General features: G+C 36.1%; 1 protein-coding gene across 5 annotated transcripts in view; it reads left to right on the top strand.

The window, feature by feature from the left end:
- Positions 1-18,083, top strand: part of LOC128741910 (amyloid beta A4 precursor protein-binding family B member 1-interacting protein) — a 120,335-nt gene extending 102,252 nt beyond the window's left edge. For 2 of the 5 annotated variants that reach the window (XM_053838026.1, XM_053838028.1), the window contains 4 exons: positions 10,673-11,517; positions 11,585-11,960; positions 12,017-14,041; positions 16,489-18,083. In XM_053838026.1, coding sequence (XP_053694001.1) covers positions 10,673-11,517; positions 11,585-11,960; positions 12,017-13,816 — 3,021 coding nt within the window. In that variant the 3' untranslated portion in view covers positions 13,817-14,041; positions 16,489-18,083. Of the gene's footprint in view, positions 1-4,425; positions 4,507-10,672; positions 11,518-11,584; positions 11,961-12,016; positions 14,042-14,095; positions 14,462-16,488 lie in introns of those variants that run through there. The other 3 variants (XM_053838029.1, XM_053838030.1, XM_053838027.1) reach the window with 3 other exon arrangements.
- The last annotated feature ends 671 nt before the right edge of the window (positions 18,084-18,754 follow it).

Here is an 18,754-nt window from a genome sequence, read left to right as displayed (position 1 = left end):
CTAGGTTTATTTACTTTACTCGATTGTCAATATGTGACACCGCATAAAAATCAGTGGGGTTGTGTACAAGACACGCCATGGTTGACTAAGGTTTCGGAAGCCAAAATATAATGGCAGCCAGAGTTCGAATGCATAGTTTGATTTGATTTTGCTCTTTTGACTGTACCGCCTCAGCCAATCAGAATTTTTAAAAGCTGTGTAGGAGACAGCTTAGCATAAGCATAATCATAATCGATAGCATAGGATACCGCCTGTTTGCTGTTACTCCATTATGAATCTGGATCAATAAATATTGCAAAATGATTGTTGAAAAAAACATGCTTGGGGTAACACGCTTTTCATCATTGTGCAATCCTTTTTGTCTAAAACAAATCCTTTTTGTCTAAGCTGGGGGATCGAAGGAACGGAGCCTTCCTCCGAACATCCGCGTTGAGAACATCCGCGGCTAACACACTAACCTGTGCAAGTGCCTGCATAGTTTCGTCGTCCCGGCTAGTAAACAAGTTAGATTAAATTTCTCGTCCGGTGTTTTCGTTACTAGTCGAAGGAAGAGGCTTCTAAAAATAACTCAACTAGCCACTGTTGATAGAGTTGGAAGTACGTCACACGATTAATAAGGTGGTTGTGGAGTCTCCCTTTTGTTCAGTCCGCTGTGGTTCAAAGGATCACCACTACCAGCCACAGGGCCTAGGAAGGAGTAGTGGATTCGAATCGCGTTATACTTGTAATGCTCCGATTACAGCTTGGTTCGATCATTGAATCTCTCAGCGTGTACAAAAAGGAGCGGTACACAACATTTTAAGCGTTGCTTCAACAATCAATAACACTGCCTTGCCTAATTTTCCGCTCTTTTCCCTTCACGCCTCGTTCCGGTTCTGTATGGAACTCTATCAATATCTGTGTTTCATTACTTTTTTCTACCGTCTCCAACGTTTATTGTAAAAAAACATCATTATAAAAAATTAAGTATTTTATGTAAGGCTTTCCCTTCTTTTTGTTAAAAAGCGCTACTTTGAGGAATGCAGATGTATTTCCAAGCAACAATAAATGATTGTTACAGCGTGCGTAGCATGGAACAGCGAGTGCTATGTCTGTTTGTCTGTGTTTGCATATTTTGAGATTTTAGAATGACAACTTATCTTTCCATGCCTAGCCGTAAGACGTAGTCCTTCGTCAAAAATAGTGATTTATTCAGTTGGCCAAGTCCCCTTAAGGGAGCTTACTTACTTAAACCATACTTTGGCGCTTAAAGGTTTATACGAAATAAAAAAATCCAAAACGATTTGAGATGTTGATGGTATCTACAGGTATACCTCGATAGTACATACACCTTTCCTTCGCTTAGCGTACGTATTACCGAAATGTACGTACTATTGAATCACAATTTTAGGTTTTGTAGCATTATTGTATTACGCTTAATATTGCATGAAATTTGCAAATGTGCATACACTATTGAATAAATATATATTTTAGTGGTATTGATTTGACATAGCAATTAATTTTTAAATTTTTTAAATCAATGATTTTACCCTTTGTGAAGTTTGGAATGAAACAAATAAAGTGCTGCTGGAAAATGTACGTAGGGGAATGTCGTCGTGGTTGGGCCATCTTTTGGTCCATAAATCTCATTTCAAAAGAAACATTGGAAATTTAACAAAGGTCTTATTAATAGTTCGTATTTAGACCTTTGTTAAATTTCCAAAACTTCTTTTAAAATGGAATTCATGGACCAAAATACGGCCCAACCACGACGACATTCCCGTACTATCGAGGCAAAATGTTCGTATTCTCGAGGATACGTACTACCGAGGCAAAATGTACGTATTATGGTGGGTACGTACTATCGAGGGTACACACTAACGATGGTATTTTCAAACTTTTGAACCGATTTTGAACTAGGGTTTCGAGAAAAAAGGCGTTGAAATTTTTATTCGTTGTGGAATTGTTCTCGATACGCCCGGTACAAATAGTTATAACTTTGTCAATTTTTGGACTTTACACAAACGGCTTTAGACAAGTTAATCTTCCGAAACAATCAGAAAAATCAGAGGGGTTGTGCACAAGACACGACCGCATATATAGGTGACGCAGGACTACGTAAGCCTCTTGGTAGTGATAGTAGCATGTATCCATGCTTGTAATCATTCGATTCTTCATGTATACATGCTATATGCAACATATATACATGCAACATGCGTTGTATGTAACATTTATCAAAGTAGTAACATTGCATACGTTCAATCCTCAAAAGATTTCAGAGTTATTTCTATGTGCATTTGGAAACGATTTAACAAAATCAAGAACACAAACTATTGCTTTCCTGCTACAGAAATTAAAGATTGTTTTTATTACCTATGGTTCCCCACGTTGAAGGGATTTTACCAATTCCATCCTATTTTATCAACAGCACATCTTTTCACTACACTTCTAATGAAACGGCAAGCATGCGTATTCATACAGAGTCATATTATAACCGAACACTACAGCTGTAGCACGTTTTTCCAACACAGATATCAAATTCGCCTAGGTTTAATCGTCTCGCAGTAAAGAATTTGCGATCTGTTGTGATAACTAAGTTGTGTCGTTTTTTTTGGCACACTTCCCTAACACGGACATCAAATTGGACTAGGTTTATTCGCGTTCGTAAGAAATCTGTTGGCACGAGGGGGTTTTGTCACTCTTTCTGGCGTACTTTCCAAGCAAGGACATCAAAATGGTCTAGGCTTAATCGCGGTGTTAAGAAATCTTGTTGAAATGAGGAAACTTTGTCTCTTGTTTTGGCTTACTTCTCAAGCACAGATATCAAATTGGTATAGGTTTAGATCATTCTAAAGAATCTTCCAACTAATCACGAAGCGAGAATTCTGGTAAAACATAGGTTCATTATTTTCAATTTTTCAATAGTTCAACATCAAGAATCCATACTTTTCTTCATTTGGGCCAATTCTTAGTAGATTTTCCAATCGATTGGTATAAGAATATTGAAAATCGATCGGAAAACCGCTGAGCTATTAGCGCTCAAAACCTTTCATTTTTCGTGACGCTCGCATTTTTCGATTTTTTGAAATGACACCCTATCTCAAAACTTGCCGTAAGACGTAGTCCTACGTCAAAAAATCGATTTTAAAAGTCGAAAAACTATGACCCTTTAATTTATTCGTTTTGTTTCGCTCTACACAAAAGATGGAAGACCATCCTTCTGTATTCAGTCAATACGCCTTTTACTTCCTCTTTATGATTCTTTCATTGCATTTTCACATTGCTTTTCCGTCTTAAAATCATATTGAAACTGCGACTTTAATATGTATATCTGTAAACTACCGGTAACACCAGATTGTCGACGATTGTTGATAGCAGTGCACTTGCCGGAACTGAGTAGCTAGCAAGTGAACCTACCGAGGAAGCGGGAGAGAGAATGGAGCGAATTAATTCTTTCTACGTTTGTGGCACACAATCGAAATCGACTGCACTGGGAATTGTAATTCGAGTCACAAATGTTAAAGTTTGTGCTGCCAGCGACTCGGAGGGGATTATTTCTTGCCTTAGAAAATGTCTACTCGAATGCGATACAATCTCGTGGTACACGAACTCGATCAACTGACCTGATTCCATTCATGTCTGCCTGATACAACAGAACGCAAAATAGTGAGCAGCGTCTGCCATGCTCGCTTTTTTGTAAAAGTTGTCAGCACCATCGCTACGAATTTTAAAAGTTAATTTATTTTGCTTATGCTGATATTTGGATGAGTGGACGATTATTTAGTTCAGCTCAATAAAATTTCGGAGGTATGTACGCAGTTGACAGTGGACGACGGAAGGCGAACGAGGTTTTCTTTATGTGTGAGTTTGGCATATGCAAGTCATGTGCACTCGTCACTTCGTGTGGTTATGTGTGTGAGGTTGATTCAGCTAGTTGAAGATCTAGTGATTCCGCATTTAAATAGCATTTTTCTTACAATGTCGGTAACAGCATGCGATATGGTTAGTAGTATATGGTAGCATAATGAAAAATGAATCTTAATTGCTATGGAGATAAACTTCACTGGTGATTGAATAACAAATAATGTAATGGTAATAGTTAAAAAACACAGCTTTAAATTGTACAAAATTGCACAAGAAATTTCAGCTCGTTGAGTGTATTGAATTGAATTAAATATAGTTAAACAGTGATTCACAGTATTTTTTCAATGGCCAAAATACAATTTGCATTTACACACATTTGCCTTTATTTTTGTAGTATATTTTTTGCTGTCCAAGCCTCTAAGCACGACTGGTAACGTAGTATTTGTGACGAGTTCACGCTGCTTTTGATTGTGTTTTACGTATTCTACGGTTTTGCTCTCGGTTGGCTTGCTGGTGTGATGCAGTAGAGCAGGAACGATATAGTATAGCGGATGTTGGAAAAGTGCTTTCCTTCTTCTAAAGTGAGACATTTTCACATATAGTGCAGACTGCTTGAGTTTTCGAAATAAAGAATGCTGAATTTTTCAAGTTTCTGGTATATCGGTGTGCAATTTATTTTCAGTGATTGATTTTATGAAGATGCTTATTCGCTTGTGCATAAGTAATTAATTAAAATTATACTCTGTGCAGTTTCGGTCAGATTTTTTCTATTGTATTTATTCCAAATTAATTATTTTCTTAGTGATTTCGTTAATAAATTGTGTTGTATATTATGAAATTTAGGCTTTACAATTCGGTAATAAGTGAATGTTTTATTATGGGTTGTGGAATGATGCACCTGCTTCACAATAATTGAGAGTTTTGTTTTGCCATTATCAAGAAAGCAGCCTTGCCGAAATAGTTAAATTTATTGTTTTTCACATCCCATTTCTGGTTCTGCTAGAGGGTTTCACGTAGACGTAACATGCAGTTTTTGAAGCGAATGCAAGTCAGAAGCAAAAATGGTGATGTTCTTAGAAAATCTAATTTTAGTTCAGCCCGTGTCGGTGGTAATTAGACACAGTGCGAATTGATACGTGCTAATTTCTGATAAGTCACAATGTATTTGATGGTATTAAAACTGGTCTGGTGAAAAGGTAAATTTAACAGCAGACAGCACGATGATTCAGATCAGATTTAAACAACTGAGTATCATACACCGTTTCGTAAATGTAAACAAATCGGGTGAAAATTGCTTTCTGCCATTTGAATATTTGCATGCGCATACGTCGCTTTCGTGAAAATCCTAGAGCTGTAGATTCGTCCATGAATCATATGCAACGCATTAACTCGCGACAGTATGTTTATTAAAAATATTTCAATTCAATATTGAACTTCAAACGAACATACTGGCATGTTTATGATATTAGGCCGTATGAATAAAAGAGTTAGAACAAATGCTCCCATATGATTTAAACGGGAAAAACAAAGTAAACTGTTTTTTTTTGAACTGCGGGAAATGTTTTGAAAAAGAGGACAAAAACTCATAGTGTGGGATTTCGAATTTGGCATGGTTCGATTTTGGCAACAAAAGTATCCGTTTTTGGCAACACAAACTATTTCACTTCCAAAAATATGCTAAAATATCAGTCAGTTTCCGCATACCTGCTTTAAATGACGAAAAAATGATGCCCTCAGTGTGTTCATGAAAAAAAGCTTGCGGTTTCGAACAATAATATTTTTATTGCCGTAGGACTACGTTTTACCGCAGGTTGCCAAAAACTTATTTACACCGGACGGATAGCTCTTGACGGATTTTTTAAACATAAAATGGTTGCAATCGTTGATTAATAATATATAGCCATTTTCTAACGCATTTACATTCAATTTTTTTCACATCAAAAAAGGGTCTCGATTTTGGCATGGTTTCGATTTTGGCAACAGAGGTGATACCCATTTGTTGCCAAATTCAAAATCCTACTGTACTTATAAATAAAAAAGTTAAAATTATCATAACTCTCTTTACTTTGGTATATATTTGCATCGACCAATTTGCTAATGTTTTTATGAGAAAAAGTGATAGATTTTTTTTTTGGTTTTTACGACAACTCAATGATGACCATTCATTTATCGTACTTAAGTGGATAGACTCCAAAATATCTTTCCGTCCTACATTCACTACAGATAAATTAGGACTAATGGATAACGGCTCCATTTGTCAACACTTACAAGCTAAAGCTCTCATGTTACAACATGCAAATATTATAGGTCTGCATAAGACTTTTCAATTAATTCTTATATATTTTTGTTCACTGAGTTCAGAAAAAGCAATAAAAATTATCGATCACGTCCAGTTTTCTTGCAAAACTTGTTGAACAATCTTGAAATTTGGTTTTAGACATACAGTAATGACCCGATTTTGTCACCCTCATGATGAATTTAGGGATGACAAAAACCGAACCGTGACAAAATCGGGTATTTTTTCAATTTTTATTTGTTTGCAGATAACTTTGAACCAATTATGTACCTATATTCCATTCTGACCGCTTTTAGGATATTTTGCACTCGCTTCTACCTCTCTGTGGACATTTGTTAACTTTCCACCGTAGCACAGACAGTGGTTTAAAATCAAAAACACGTGCGCATTAGAGTTTTGAGTGGGAAAACTTGGTGTTAGTTTTATGGAATTTTTAAAAGAGTTTTTTGAAATTAAAGTTCTATCGTCTGGTGAAATATCAAATTTTGATTAATCCCCCTGAAAGTGAAATAAAACATTTATTTTCTTCAGTTTCAATGTAACATATTGATGTGTTCTGCAAAGTTTTAGAGCATATTATTACAAGAAATTTTGCTGAAAACATCTATCCGTAAAGCGAAGATATAAAAATCCTATTTTGCATAAATCAATCGTTAAAATCAGTTTTTCTATTTTGGCTTTTTTTGTAATTATTGTATGACTTTTTCATGTTTTATCAAAGTTGTACAAATAGTAAAAATACACAACTGCTTAATATAGTATACCTTTACCATTGCTTATTTAGGAACTGTCGAATTTCTAATGTCAAAAATATTCCAAATTAGCCCCGAATTACTCGACTATGGGCAGATGGTGGTAAATTAAATAAAGTTGGTCGGAAACTAGATGACAAATGCTACCAAATCCAGACAATCTCATAAGTTTCCCCCTGATACAAACTTTTGTTTTTTAAATGCGTTAAAAAAAAATTTCTTCAAAAAAATTGTAGAACATACTACAGTGGGCAACTTTGTTGAATGTAGTAACTACCTGTCTCTTACTGGTTGCGAAATACGATTTGTTGAAATTTGTTGAGAGTATTTCAACATCAATTCTGCTTATTAACTTTGCATGCTATACTTTAGTACTTTCATATCGTCATACGAATAGTGTGAAAATATGCTCTGGATTTTATTTATAAACTTTTCCAAAGATACTATCCTTAAAAAATTATGCACTTTTGTGTAAAAAAAGACTTGAGTGTATTCCGTTTTCTTCCGAAATTTAACTCTCCGATTTTTTGTTCGACATACTACGTAGCCAACTGTTAGTACACAATTGCGGGGCTAGTACTACGATCCTTGTGACTAACAGTTTTTCCAGTCGAGATTCGAATATGCGACGACTAGCTTGTTAGACCAATGTTGTACGTCAAGGGCAGCTTCGCAGTTAGACAGTATATTGACAGTACTAAAATTATGCACAGTCCACAGCTCCTTTTTCTCTCTAAGAGCCCAATTACTACTAGGCTACTGCACACTATACATCATAAAAGCAATAACATATGAAATCTGAGCAAAAAAGCAGTTCATTTTAATATTTTTTTGAAACGATGATTCTACAATTTGATGAAGGGACGGTAAGCGAAAGTAATGAAGAAGGATTTTTTTTTCGGGAATGAAGGGGAAGGGTGGAAAGGAAGGGGGCATTGGACAAAAGATAGGAGCCACAACGACAACTTATTAAGCATAGTTACCTATTACCCCTCCTTCCTTTCCACCCTTCCCCTTCATTCCCGAAAAAAAATCCTTCTTCATTACTTTCCCTTACCGTCCCTTCATCAAATTGTAGAATCATCGTTTCAAAAAAATATTAATATATGCCTGACCGCATTTCAAGGTCAAAAGTCACGAGTTTGGTCAGTTCATTTTGACTGAAGTTTTTGGAGCGTCTTAGTAGAATACGAAACCTAAAAATAAAAAATAAGAAAACTTATCCAATTTAATTCTACTATGTGTATTTTATTCAATGACAGATACGTATTTCGCCTACGACTTGCAGGCTTCCTCAGTTCGAAAACAGACACTGAGGAAGCCTGCAAGTCGTAGGCGAAATACGTATCTGTCATTGAATAAAATACACATAGTAGAATTAAATTGGATAAGTTTTCTTATTTTTTATTTTTACAGTTCATTTTGACAAACCAAAAGTCAACTGTCAAAATCGGGTAAAAAACGTGACAAAATCGGGTTACCACTATATAATAGTTGAAAGCAGATTACATTAAAATATAAATTTTCTCATCACAATTGTGTTTATTAATGTAAACTTTCGCATGTTTTGCAAGAAAACCATATGTGATTGAGAAAATATAAAGAATATTATTTTAAAGCAGTGTTTGTGCGCTCAAATACGCTCATTCGACTGTATTACCCTATAGAAACCGATTCGGTAAAAGTCACATATGAAACATTTGTAGAGCTGAATGTATTTACGCTGTTATAATGTTGTAACTTTATCATTAGCGTAATCAAACGTTCAATTTATATAATAAGGTTTATAGTATCTTGCAAATTACAAGTCCTACCCACATTCATATTTTATTGATAATTCAAGCAAGGAGGGGTGCAGTGGGGAGGCAATAAAGAGAAACTGATGGTTCAAATTGCTAAATTGGTAACATGTGTAGGATACGCAGAAAATAACCATGCCAATAATTTTCGCGTGGGAGTCTAAATAGGTGAAATCTCCGCAATACCTTACCTACTTTTGAGCAGTTCCACGCAAAATCGTCCGACAAAACTGAAATCTGAAATGAACCTCTTTGATTTGGATGAAACTTTACAAACCTGTTTGATAGGAGGAAATATGCATCTTCCACAGGTTTTGGCGCGATTTTGATTGAGTGTTTTATTCTGAGTTGTTTACTGCTCCGTCGATGAGAAGCATTTGACTTTTCGAAGAAAGTACCCGAGGTTTTTTGTATACTTTCTCTTGTTCTAAACATATCTATCTAATCTCTTAATATATTTTGGTAAAACTCTACCGATATAAACAACGTACTTTCAATTATTTTTATTCAACATTTCTGTTACGTTTACTTACGCGGTAAAAAGTTACTAACTAATCAGTGTGTCCAGTTTTTTCGAATAGTTTTTAAAATACCCACAACTCAAAAGCGAAAGGTTGAATCTATAAGGTGTTTTCGGATAAGTTGTAGGAAATTAAATGCAATGATTAGAAATTTTATAGAAACAGTCAAGCAATTGGAGTAACATATGGAAAAGACGTGGATAACATAAAAAATTAAAATAATTTCGACTTTTTCTCTGAATATCTCGAAAACGCCTGTATTTAGAAAAATAATTTATTGTGACCAATTTTGTTGTAAATGACATAAAGAATTGTTATTTGTATTATAAATTCATATGTTACTTGAAAAACCCAAGTTGGAAAAAAATCATGAAAGTCGTTGTTCTATAAAGTCCGTCCATGAAAGTTGCTCCATCACAAAATAACTTTTAAAAAGATACAAATTACTTCTATTTTTTTCAAAAAAAAAAATTAAAAAATTTTCAAAAATGGTATATTTTTGATATCTTGATTTTAAGTTTTATTTTCAAATTTGTGGAATATTGGAAAAAAAATTTTTAGTGCATATTTTTTTCATGTTCAGAAATCAATTTTCTACAACTTTGCTTAGACATAATTTTTGTAAAATCGATAGTTTTCGAGATACAATCTTTCAAACAAAATACACATGAAAATCAATACACCCTTTTTAAATATGAGTCTTGAATCAAAATGGTGCCAAAATCTGTGGAAGGTGCATATTTCGCCCTATCAAACACGCTGGTAAAGTTTCATCAAAATCAGAAAGGTTCATATTTTGTTATTTACCTATTTACCTTTTCGGTCTTGGGCTGCCACTCTCCAGCCGCCCCCCAACATCCGCTGTACTAGCATCCTTATCAACGGGTACGGGGTCTGCCTCGAGGTCGACGGGCTCTGTCGGGTTCTCTGCTAGTGCTCGGGTTTTCGCTAGTCTCTCATCCGGCATCCTTGCTACGTGGCCAGCTCACTGTAGCGTGAGCTCGTCGGTCGCTCTCTTTCAACGTTCACGCTTCGCGGCCGTAGAGTGATCACTGATCAGAGAAATGAAGAATTTATTTTGCATAATACTACTACTTCAGAATCTGAAAATCTGAAATTTCCTGATAATTTATAGTTAAATGTAAAGATATTGAGTTCTTTTATCTATATTAAATATATATTATTGTTGTTCTTTTTTAATATCTCATGGAACCTGAAGACAACTTCGAACGTCGCACTTATTTCCCGCCTTACTCTACTATTATGAAACACATTTTTCAAATTGTATGAAAATTTATTAAAATGAAATATTTATTATTTATTTTTACTTTATGGTTTTGGTTTATACCTACTACATTATTGTTCATTTATTCAGATGTCATGTGATTTTCTGTATTCTCAAATACTTATTGTGACCAACAGCTTAGTAAAGTAGTGTTTTTCTATTTAATTATTTTGCAGGGATTAGAGATTTCCAGCTCAGCTGTAGCTGCTACAGTCGCTAGATTGCGCCCGAAAAGTAATACTTCTACTGAACGTACCGATTCGTACCGTTTTTCAATGGCAAATCTCGAGGAGACACATGAGGCCGAGCTCGATGCCATTTTAGGAGAACTGAGCCAGTTAGAACAAAGAGGTGAACTGCGACAGGGCAGAAGCCATAGTCGTACCAATTCTACGATTTCAGTGACCACAAATACTACCATTTCATCCGAAAGTGGTTGTAGCAGTGTCCCGGAGAGCGTTGCTAGCATAAGTAGTTTACGCGAACCGCGAACTGACAGTCCAGACAATGACTCCGCTTTCAGTGACACGGTATCACTCATGTCAAGTGAATCATCAGCATCTAGTAATGTCAGCTCTCATCTTAAAAATTTACAACAAAATGTTCAAAATGCAATAGATTCCGGAAAGCAGGCAAAAATTCATTTAGCTTTGCAAAAACTAGAACAGGCTACAGTAAGGCGGCTTTTTGTGAAAGCCTTTTCTGCTGATGGAGCATCGAAATCATTATTGGTTGATGAAACAATGTCATGCGGGCATGTCACGCGTTTGTTAGCGGATAAGAATCATGTTCAAATGGAACCGAGCTGGGCTATCGTTGAGCATTTACCCGAACATCAAATGGAGCGATTATTTGAAGATCATGAGTTATTAGTTGACAATTTAATGCTATGGAGTAGAGATTCCAAAAATAAAGTTTTATTTCTGCAGCGAGCGGATAAGGTTTGTCTATACAAGACTCCGGAGCTGTTTCTTCCAGGGACACAAATGGCTCCAGGAAGTGATCATGATGAACATACCAGGTAATGAGAAATCAATATGCAAATGAAACTCCCAAAATATTGAACTGTTTCACGCTTTTTTTTGCAGAGCAATGCTATTAGACGAGTTTTTCTCCAGTCAGAGTCAAATTCCACTTGAAGGTCCGCTTTATTTAAAGAGTGATTCCAAAAAAGGATGGAAAAAGTATCATTTTGTTCTTAGAGCTTCCGGTTTACATTATTATCCAAAAGAGCAAAAACTGCGATCGGTAAAGGACTTGCTTTGTTTGGCTCTCTTTGCTGGTCACGAGGTATATCGAGGAATAGGTTGGAAGAAGAAACATAAATCACCAACCGATTATACATTTGCGCTGCGATGTCCAAAAGTTCCTCCTGGGGCTAAAGGGAATCGCTCCATAAAAATGCTTTGTGCTGAAGATGCAAAGACTTTAGAGACATGGGTAACAGCAATTAGAGTAACAAAGGTAAGACAGGTCAGTGAGGATCAATTCAAAATCTAAGCTATTTTTTATCATTTTAGTATGGTAAAAAATTGCTGGATAATCATCGAAGTCTGTCAGAAGATCTTGCTCGGGAAGAGTTAGATACGCTATCATCTGCACGGAGTGGATCAATCGGTAGTATCGTGTCTTCTGTTCCTTCTCATTGTAGCAGTAGTAGCAGCAGTAATAGTAGTGGAAGCGACGCTAATCATCTAGTTCCTGTCAATAACGGTCGTTTATCGCGTGCATCGAGTTCCAGTTCCAGTGGGTGCTTATCGGATGAGAATAATGGGTTCGATTCCGAATTTCCAACGGGTACAATAAAGCGTAAGCCATCTATGAAGCCGAACTTACCATTAACATCTATGACCAGGCAGTTGAAGGAAGTTGGCGAAACTACAAGATTGAATGATTCTTCACCTACTTCACCGGATCGAGGTGGAACTCTTACACGACGACACAGTCGAAGAAGAAGCGAAGAGAGTAATAATAGTGGCACATTAAAACGAAGACCAGCAAATAATCGCGGGTCGGTAGAAAGCATGAGCTCGTCTGCTTCGACACCAACACCGACTCCTGCTAATAGTATCCCGGGAACTCCAATCATTCAACAGCAAGCGCCAATATTAGCAACTAATATCAATTTGTCAAATAGTAGTAGTAGCAATACTGTACAACAGTTAGCTAATATCACTCCACCAACGCCAACAAGACCGATTACATCTTTAGAATCTATGCAGGCTTGCATGACTAGCTCTACGTTTTCATTACCGCCTCCACCGGATGATCTCGGAACGAATTTCTCAGGTTCAACGTTGTCTTTGGATTCTTTACCCCCACCTCCACCGCCAAATGTTCTTGAGGATAGTTTTAGTGGATCTCAATTATCATTAGTTAGTGTGCAAATGCCATTGCCACCGCCACCTCCGCCACCAAACGTTATATCTGTTCAATGTGCTTCGAACGTCAAGGAACTGGGTAAAATTTACCAAACAGCCTCAACCGCGATGTCATCGACACAAGATGCCATTGTACCGCAAGCAACTACTCCATCAAATGAAATGTTCGAAACAAACAGTATAAAGCAATCGATTATGAAGTTCAACAGTCAAACTCTTCCATCTCCCGTCTCTAACAACACCAGTACGAAAGTCGAACCAATTTACTTAACAAACGTAAAACCATCTGCCCTGAAGGCGCCACCGTATAAAGCTCCACCACCATACAACGGGGAAGCTACGCTTTCACAGACACCATCCTCAGTGCCGGTAAAAAATGTAAAGTTTGCGGACTCTCCTGTTCTACTTAGACGTAAGGTGTGCTTTGAAGACGAAATTCATGATGCACCGCTCTCACCACGGAGAATATCACGTGATATTTACTCCACACCGCCAGTTCCTCCACCGAGAGCCGAAGCGACACGCCTTTCGACATCATACACGTCACCGAAACGGCTGAGCGATTCTGCTTCCAATCCTCCTCGTGATTTCCTGAAAGATTTGCAAAGAGTAATGAATAAAAAATGGCAAATCGCTCAAAAATGCAAGTTGGAACCAGCAACAACTCCGCACGAGGTGCTCGGATTCCGCGATTTACCAAGTGAAAGTTATTCGTCGCACTACTATAGAGAGTCTGCCAACGTGAGCCATTGGGTACAGGAGCACTACGGTTCTGATGGGTTATACGAAAATTTGGGAAGTAATATGGGTATGGAACCGGCTTATCCAAAAGGGCAATCGGTGGTAAGTGGTTCGATTAAAAAGCGACCACCACCACCTCCTCCTAAACGAAGTGAGAAGACACATTTAACGACAACTGTACCACAGCAGAGGTTATAAAATTGGGCCTATTTCGGATTTTCCGATTGTTTGACGATGGTCAGGAAAACCGTCCGTTGCGAGCGAATATGCACTGGGTCTTCATGCAATGTTAGTGAAGTGTAAATAACGACCATATACGGAAGTATTGAATATCAACCAAAATTGCCATAAGTTGCTGCCATTGTGCTATCTCCTAACAGCTTACAAAGAAAAGTTCTTATGCAAAGGATTCACCAAGCATTTGTGAGTATATAACTATGTTGTATCAACCATACTTGATTCTAAAAATGTTTTTAGTCACTCATTTGTCATAATAGACATCAGTTAGTGGATTTGAATAACAACACCTCGATTAAGAAACGGTGGAATAGAATCTTAGAGAACAGCCATTTTATTTTTTCTAATAATTTGAATCTAGTTTATTGTAAGTCTGTAGAATGAAGCATTTCTTCCTTTATTAGGCAGGTTGGAAGTTGAGAAGCTAAATACTTGAAAATTTTAAAGTACTAAGTACTCAACTTAGAGAGAACCTTAGAAGAGATTAGTTGATTGATGACCTTAACGGTAATAGTAAATGGAAGAATTCACGTACCAATAATTTAAATAATTTAAATTCGCAAATCAAATGATGATTTCTCCTCAGAGCAAATAAAAAAAACAGGTGTATTGCCACTTTGCTCATTTTTCAATACGATGCGTTCTTCTCAGTTTTATTTTGACTTCGCTCTCACTTAGTACAGATGGATATAGGTGGAACCTGATCATTGAGGAGCAACAAAATGTTAACTCTTTAACTACATCAATGCCTTTACTAGCAAATGATGGATGTGGTAACATTCGATTTGCGTGCCCCAGCTAAATAGTATTACAATGAACAGAGAATGGTTCAAAGTAGTGTTAATTGCTTTTGAAGCAGCAGAACCATTTATTTCGCTCTTGTTTTTACTATGCATACGATATTCGAATATTATATATTGCTCATTCTTATGTTACGACTTGAACCATTCGTTCTTTTCAATACTCATGAATAAGTTCCTTACAGATGCTCGATGTATGTATTCAATTTGTGAATTCTCCAAACTCTGATTTCTAGCAAAGCGAAGCCCAGGTGCTACAATAAATCTTTTTCGAACCTTGATTTTCCGTTTTTTACTCGCCAGTTAACTGTAGGACTACTGGATAACTGTGGGGCTACTACCGACTCCAACAGTTCCTGCCAACTGAGATCCAAAAATGTTAGGACGACTGGGTTCGGTTGTCGAGGTCAGTTGCAAGGCAAACGATCATTAACTTCTATTTCATCCAAATAAATGTTGCAAAATTTATGCAAAACCAGAGTTATACACAAACGTGCATTCAACATTGATGTCATGGGTGAAGAATATGCTGTCACTACTCGCATAACAGTCCTATTTTCTATGGAGTTTCCTATATAAATGGAACTGTTATGCGAGTAGCGGCAGTATGGCTCTCAGAGCGGGCGAGAGACGATTAATTTGCTTCATCACACTAGTACTACTACGATTTCCTATTCCATTTGTTTTTGTCTACTGCAGATTAAGTTAGCTAATATGCACAATAAAGGGTGTCCTACATCAAATTGCATCACAGAAGAAACGCTGTATAAAATTACCCATTGGGTATTTTCTCTTGAAAATTTGGGTAGAAGTAGTTTAGAGTGTATTGTTTACACTGTATTTTTATCGCGGCCAGTTTTTCGCAAATTGGACAACATAGCGCCACCCGAAAAGCAACGTCGCGAATTTATTTTGCGCAAGCACCTGGAAAATTCTCAAATCTCTCATGATGGATGATCAAGCGTTCTGCTCATGTGGTAAACAGAGTGTGGCGTTCGTGACTACCGGGACTGTAAACCGGCAGATCTACCAGTGTCTACAGAAGCGTCTGCTTCCTTTGTTTAAGCAAAACGAGGGCCCTGCGATCTTCTGGCCGGATCGAGCTTCATGCCACTAGTCAAAGGATGTCCTGGAGTGGTACGAAGCCAACGGGGATACTTTCGTATCCAAGGACATAACCCCCCCCCCCCCCAACGCACCGAAACTAAGGAAAAATGGGGTCCCGTACAGAAGAAGCTGCAGCCAGATGTTGTACAGAACCTTACGAGTGGTTTTAAGCGTAAGGTGCGAGGATACGGTTATTGTATTGAAGTTGAATGCAATAAATATGCCAAAAGCTTGCTAATGGGTTATATTTTATTGTCTGAAAGTTTGAAAAGGATCCGTCAATTAGGTAATTTTCTACAGCGTTTTTTCCATGATGCAATTTGAAGAGGGAAAAAAATTCCGCTTCCATAATTGATGTTGAATTCAAGAAAAAATACAAAAATACAATACAACTCTCACAATAATTAAAGAAAAATAAACTGGTATATTATTGCGTTTCTTACATCCAAGATTTTAGAAAGCAATATTTTGTTTTGCTAAGAAAGTTGAATCATGCCTTGATTGAATTTGAAATTGCTATACCTTGTGCTGAAGAACGTTTCTGAACGTTTGTGCTGGAAAGCTGGGTTCTTTGATTTCATTTGATTATTTTGTATTTTTGCATTAATTCATAAAATCACATAGATACAGAAACAAAGGAAAAATCAGTTTTTCGGAAAAGAATTTTAAACACTTGAAGCATATGGTCATGATTTTTGTGTTCATTTGTGCCACATTTCTTCTCAGGTGCTGGAGGATGCGACGCGTTTTCAGTTGTTTTGACGTACAATGGCCATCGTTACAAGGTAGCACAGCATCAGCATACTGATGTTGACCGGATAAAATCTGGCTTGACAGAGAAGAAATAGACTGCGGTTTGTCATTATATGACGCTATCAAAGATTTGCGGAAGAGTTCAATGTAAAGATTTACTGTGTGGCAAAAGTCATTTTGGCAGAGTCATGATTGTGATGAAATATAAAACAACAATTTAATTAATAAAAATATTCAGAAATATAACGCAATTTATTATGCGCTAAAACTAAATCTATACTGTTTTATATAGTTTGAATTAAATAAACAAACATTTGCTTACCTTGACCAGCATGAATCAATTAGTGGTAGTTCGATCAATGTAGTCGATTAAATATAAATAATTAGAACTAATTCATTCATGTTTATTTAATTGTTCATTTCAAAAGTTTTCTAGTAAGCGATTATACCTAAATATTAACTACATGTGTACATCTTTTGTTCTTTATTTAATATGTTTAAGAAATATAATTTTAATACATTTTACATAATATATGTCGTTTGATTGCTTTCAAAAAGAAATTTATTGAAAAAAGTGCCATAGGCTGGGATTATGAATACAAAAGGAGCAAACATAGATATTCAATGTTGTAAGCAAGCAAAACTATCTCATATGTAAGTCTAAGTTTTCTTTGTCCTATATTAGATAGGCTGAACGCATCTCTGATCAATTTGTCTTGTATGGTTCAACTGTTTTACGCATTTGGATTAATAACAGATTTAATCTTTACAATTGCTAGTTCTAAAATAAGTATATTCGTATATATTACCGCTTGAACACTTCTCCATTCGAATGCCATTGTTTTCAAAAAGGAAATACTAAGATGTGAAACAATAAACATTCTTGACGAGGTTTTTACGTAAATATATACAAATGCAATTTTTGGATCAAAGGTTTTGTACTGTCCACGTATTGGACAATAAAATATACAGAAAAATTGGTGCTTTATAAAATTATCGATAAATATACATGCTAACCAAAACTAAACAATCGAATAAAAGCAGAGAAGAGAGCCAATCGCCAATTGTTGCTTACAATGCAATGTTAGACAAAACCGCATAGACATCCAGTATCCAAAATATATTCTTGGCCAAACGCTAAAACACGAACACTTCCTTTACATCAACCATACTTGCAGAGGAGTTCTAGAGGATAACAGAATAAAAATATATAGGCTATCTTACTGCTGAAACTAGTAGTCGAAATCAGGCTGAAAATGAGAAAGTGAAAATGCGTGTATTAAAGCGGCAAAACGATTGACCGTGAAAACGAATAAGCCGTCTCAACTATATAAATATATTTTAAATTGTAACATTATTCAATGAACACATAACTGTACTGGGTACAGTAAAATGAACACTAGCGAATATACGTTAGCAAGGAGCTACGACTATGATAATACATGAAGGGTGTTGAAACAAAATGGATGATAAAAATTCAATTTTTATGAATTTATTATTACAATAATCTATACTCGTAAAATATTTCGCAATCCTATCACTATTGTAATAAGTGCGAAACAGCTGAAACTACGTCAAAACCGAAATAAATAAATTAAAATAACACCTTCTGACTACTTGCTGCTTGATGACCGATTTCCAGATTTAATAAGGTTAAATTTATTTCTATATTTTCCATTCTAAAACAATAAATCGTTTTTTTAGTTTTAGTGAATCGTTTGGTAGCGATGGTATTTGAACGTGTATGAGTGACACTGTTAAATCAAGTAGTAGGGGGACGTCCCCCAGTACCGGACACCTAAGGATTTGGACAGCACTTAGCATTACTTCTGTTTTTATTAACTGAAAAAGTAATTTAGAAGACTATTTTCCAATAAAAATACGTTACACGCATTTGCATCACTAATGAACCATTTTAGAAGTCAAATGCGAAATCGATAAAAATTATTACTTAAAAATTGTGTCTCCCAGTACCGGGCACTTAATAGAAATCATAAAATAAACCAATTCAGGGTTTACAGTTCTGAAAACTACATGTCAAAATATTTAAAACCTCTTATTGCTTGCATACTTGTTGCCTAAATATCTTTGAAAAATTGCTTTGCATAAAAGCATCAATAGTTTATTACACGCTACATCGACCCAAGCAGGAGCCAATATCCCATCCATACCTAATGAATATCAAATTCAGCTATCATATCTAAATTTGATATTCATTTGTTACCACATTCCCATGAAG

The sequence above is a fragment of the Sabethes cyaneus genome, chromosome 3, assembly GCF_943734655.1.
Source record: "Sabethes cyaneus chromosome 3, idSabCyanKW18_F2, whole genome shotgun sequence".
Lineage (NCBI taxonomy): Eukaryota > Metazoa > Arthropoda > Insecta > Diptera > Culicidae > Sabethes > Sabethes cyaneus.
The sequence above is the reverse complement of the archived record's forward strand: the minus strand, read 5'-3'. Positions and strand labels throughout refer to the sequence as shown.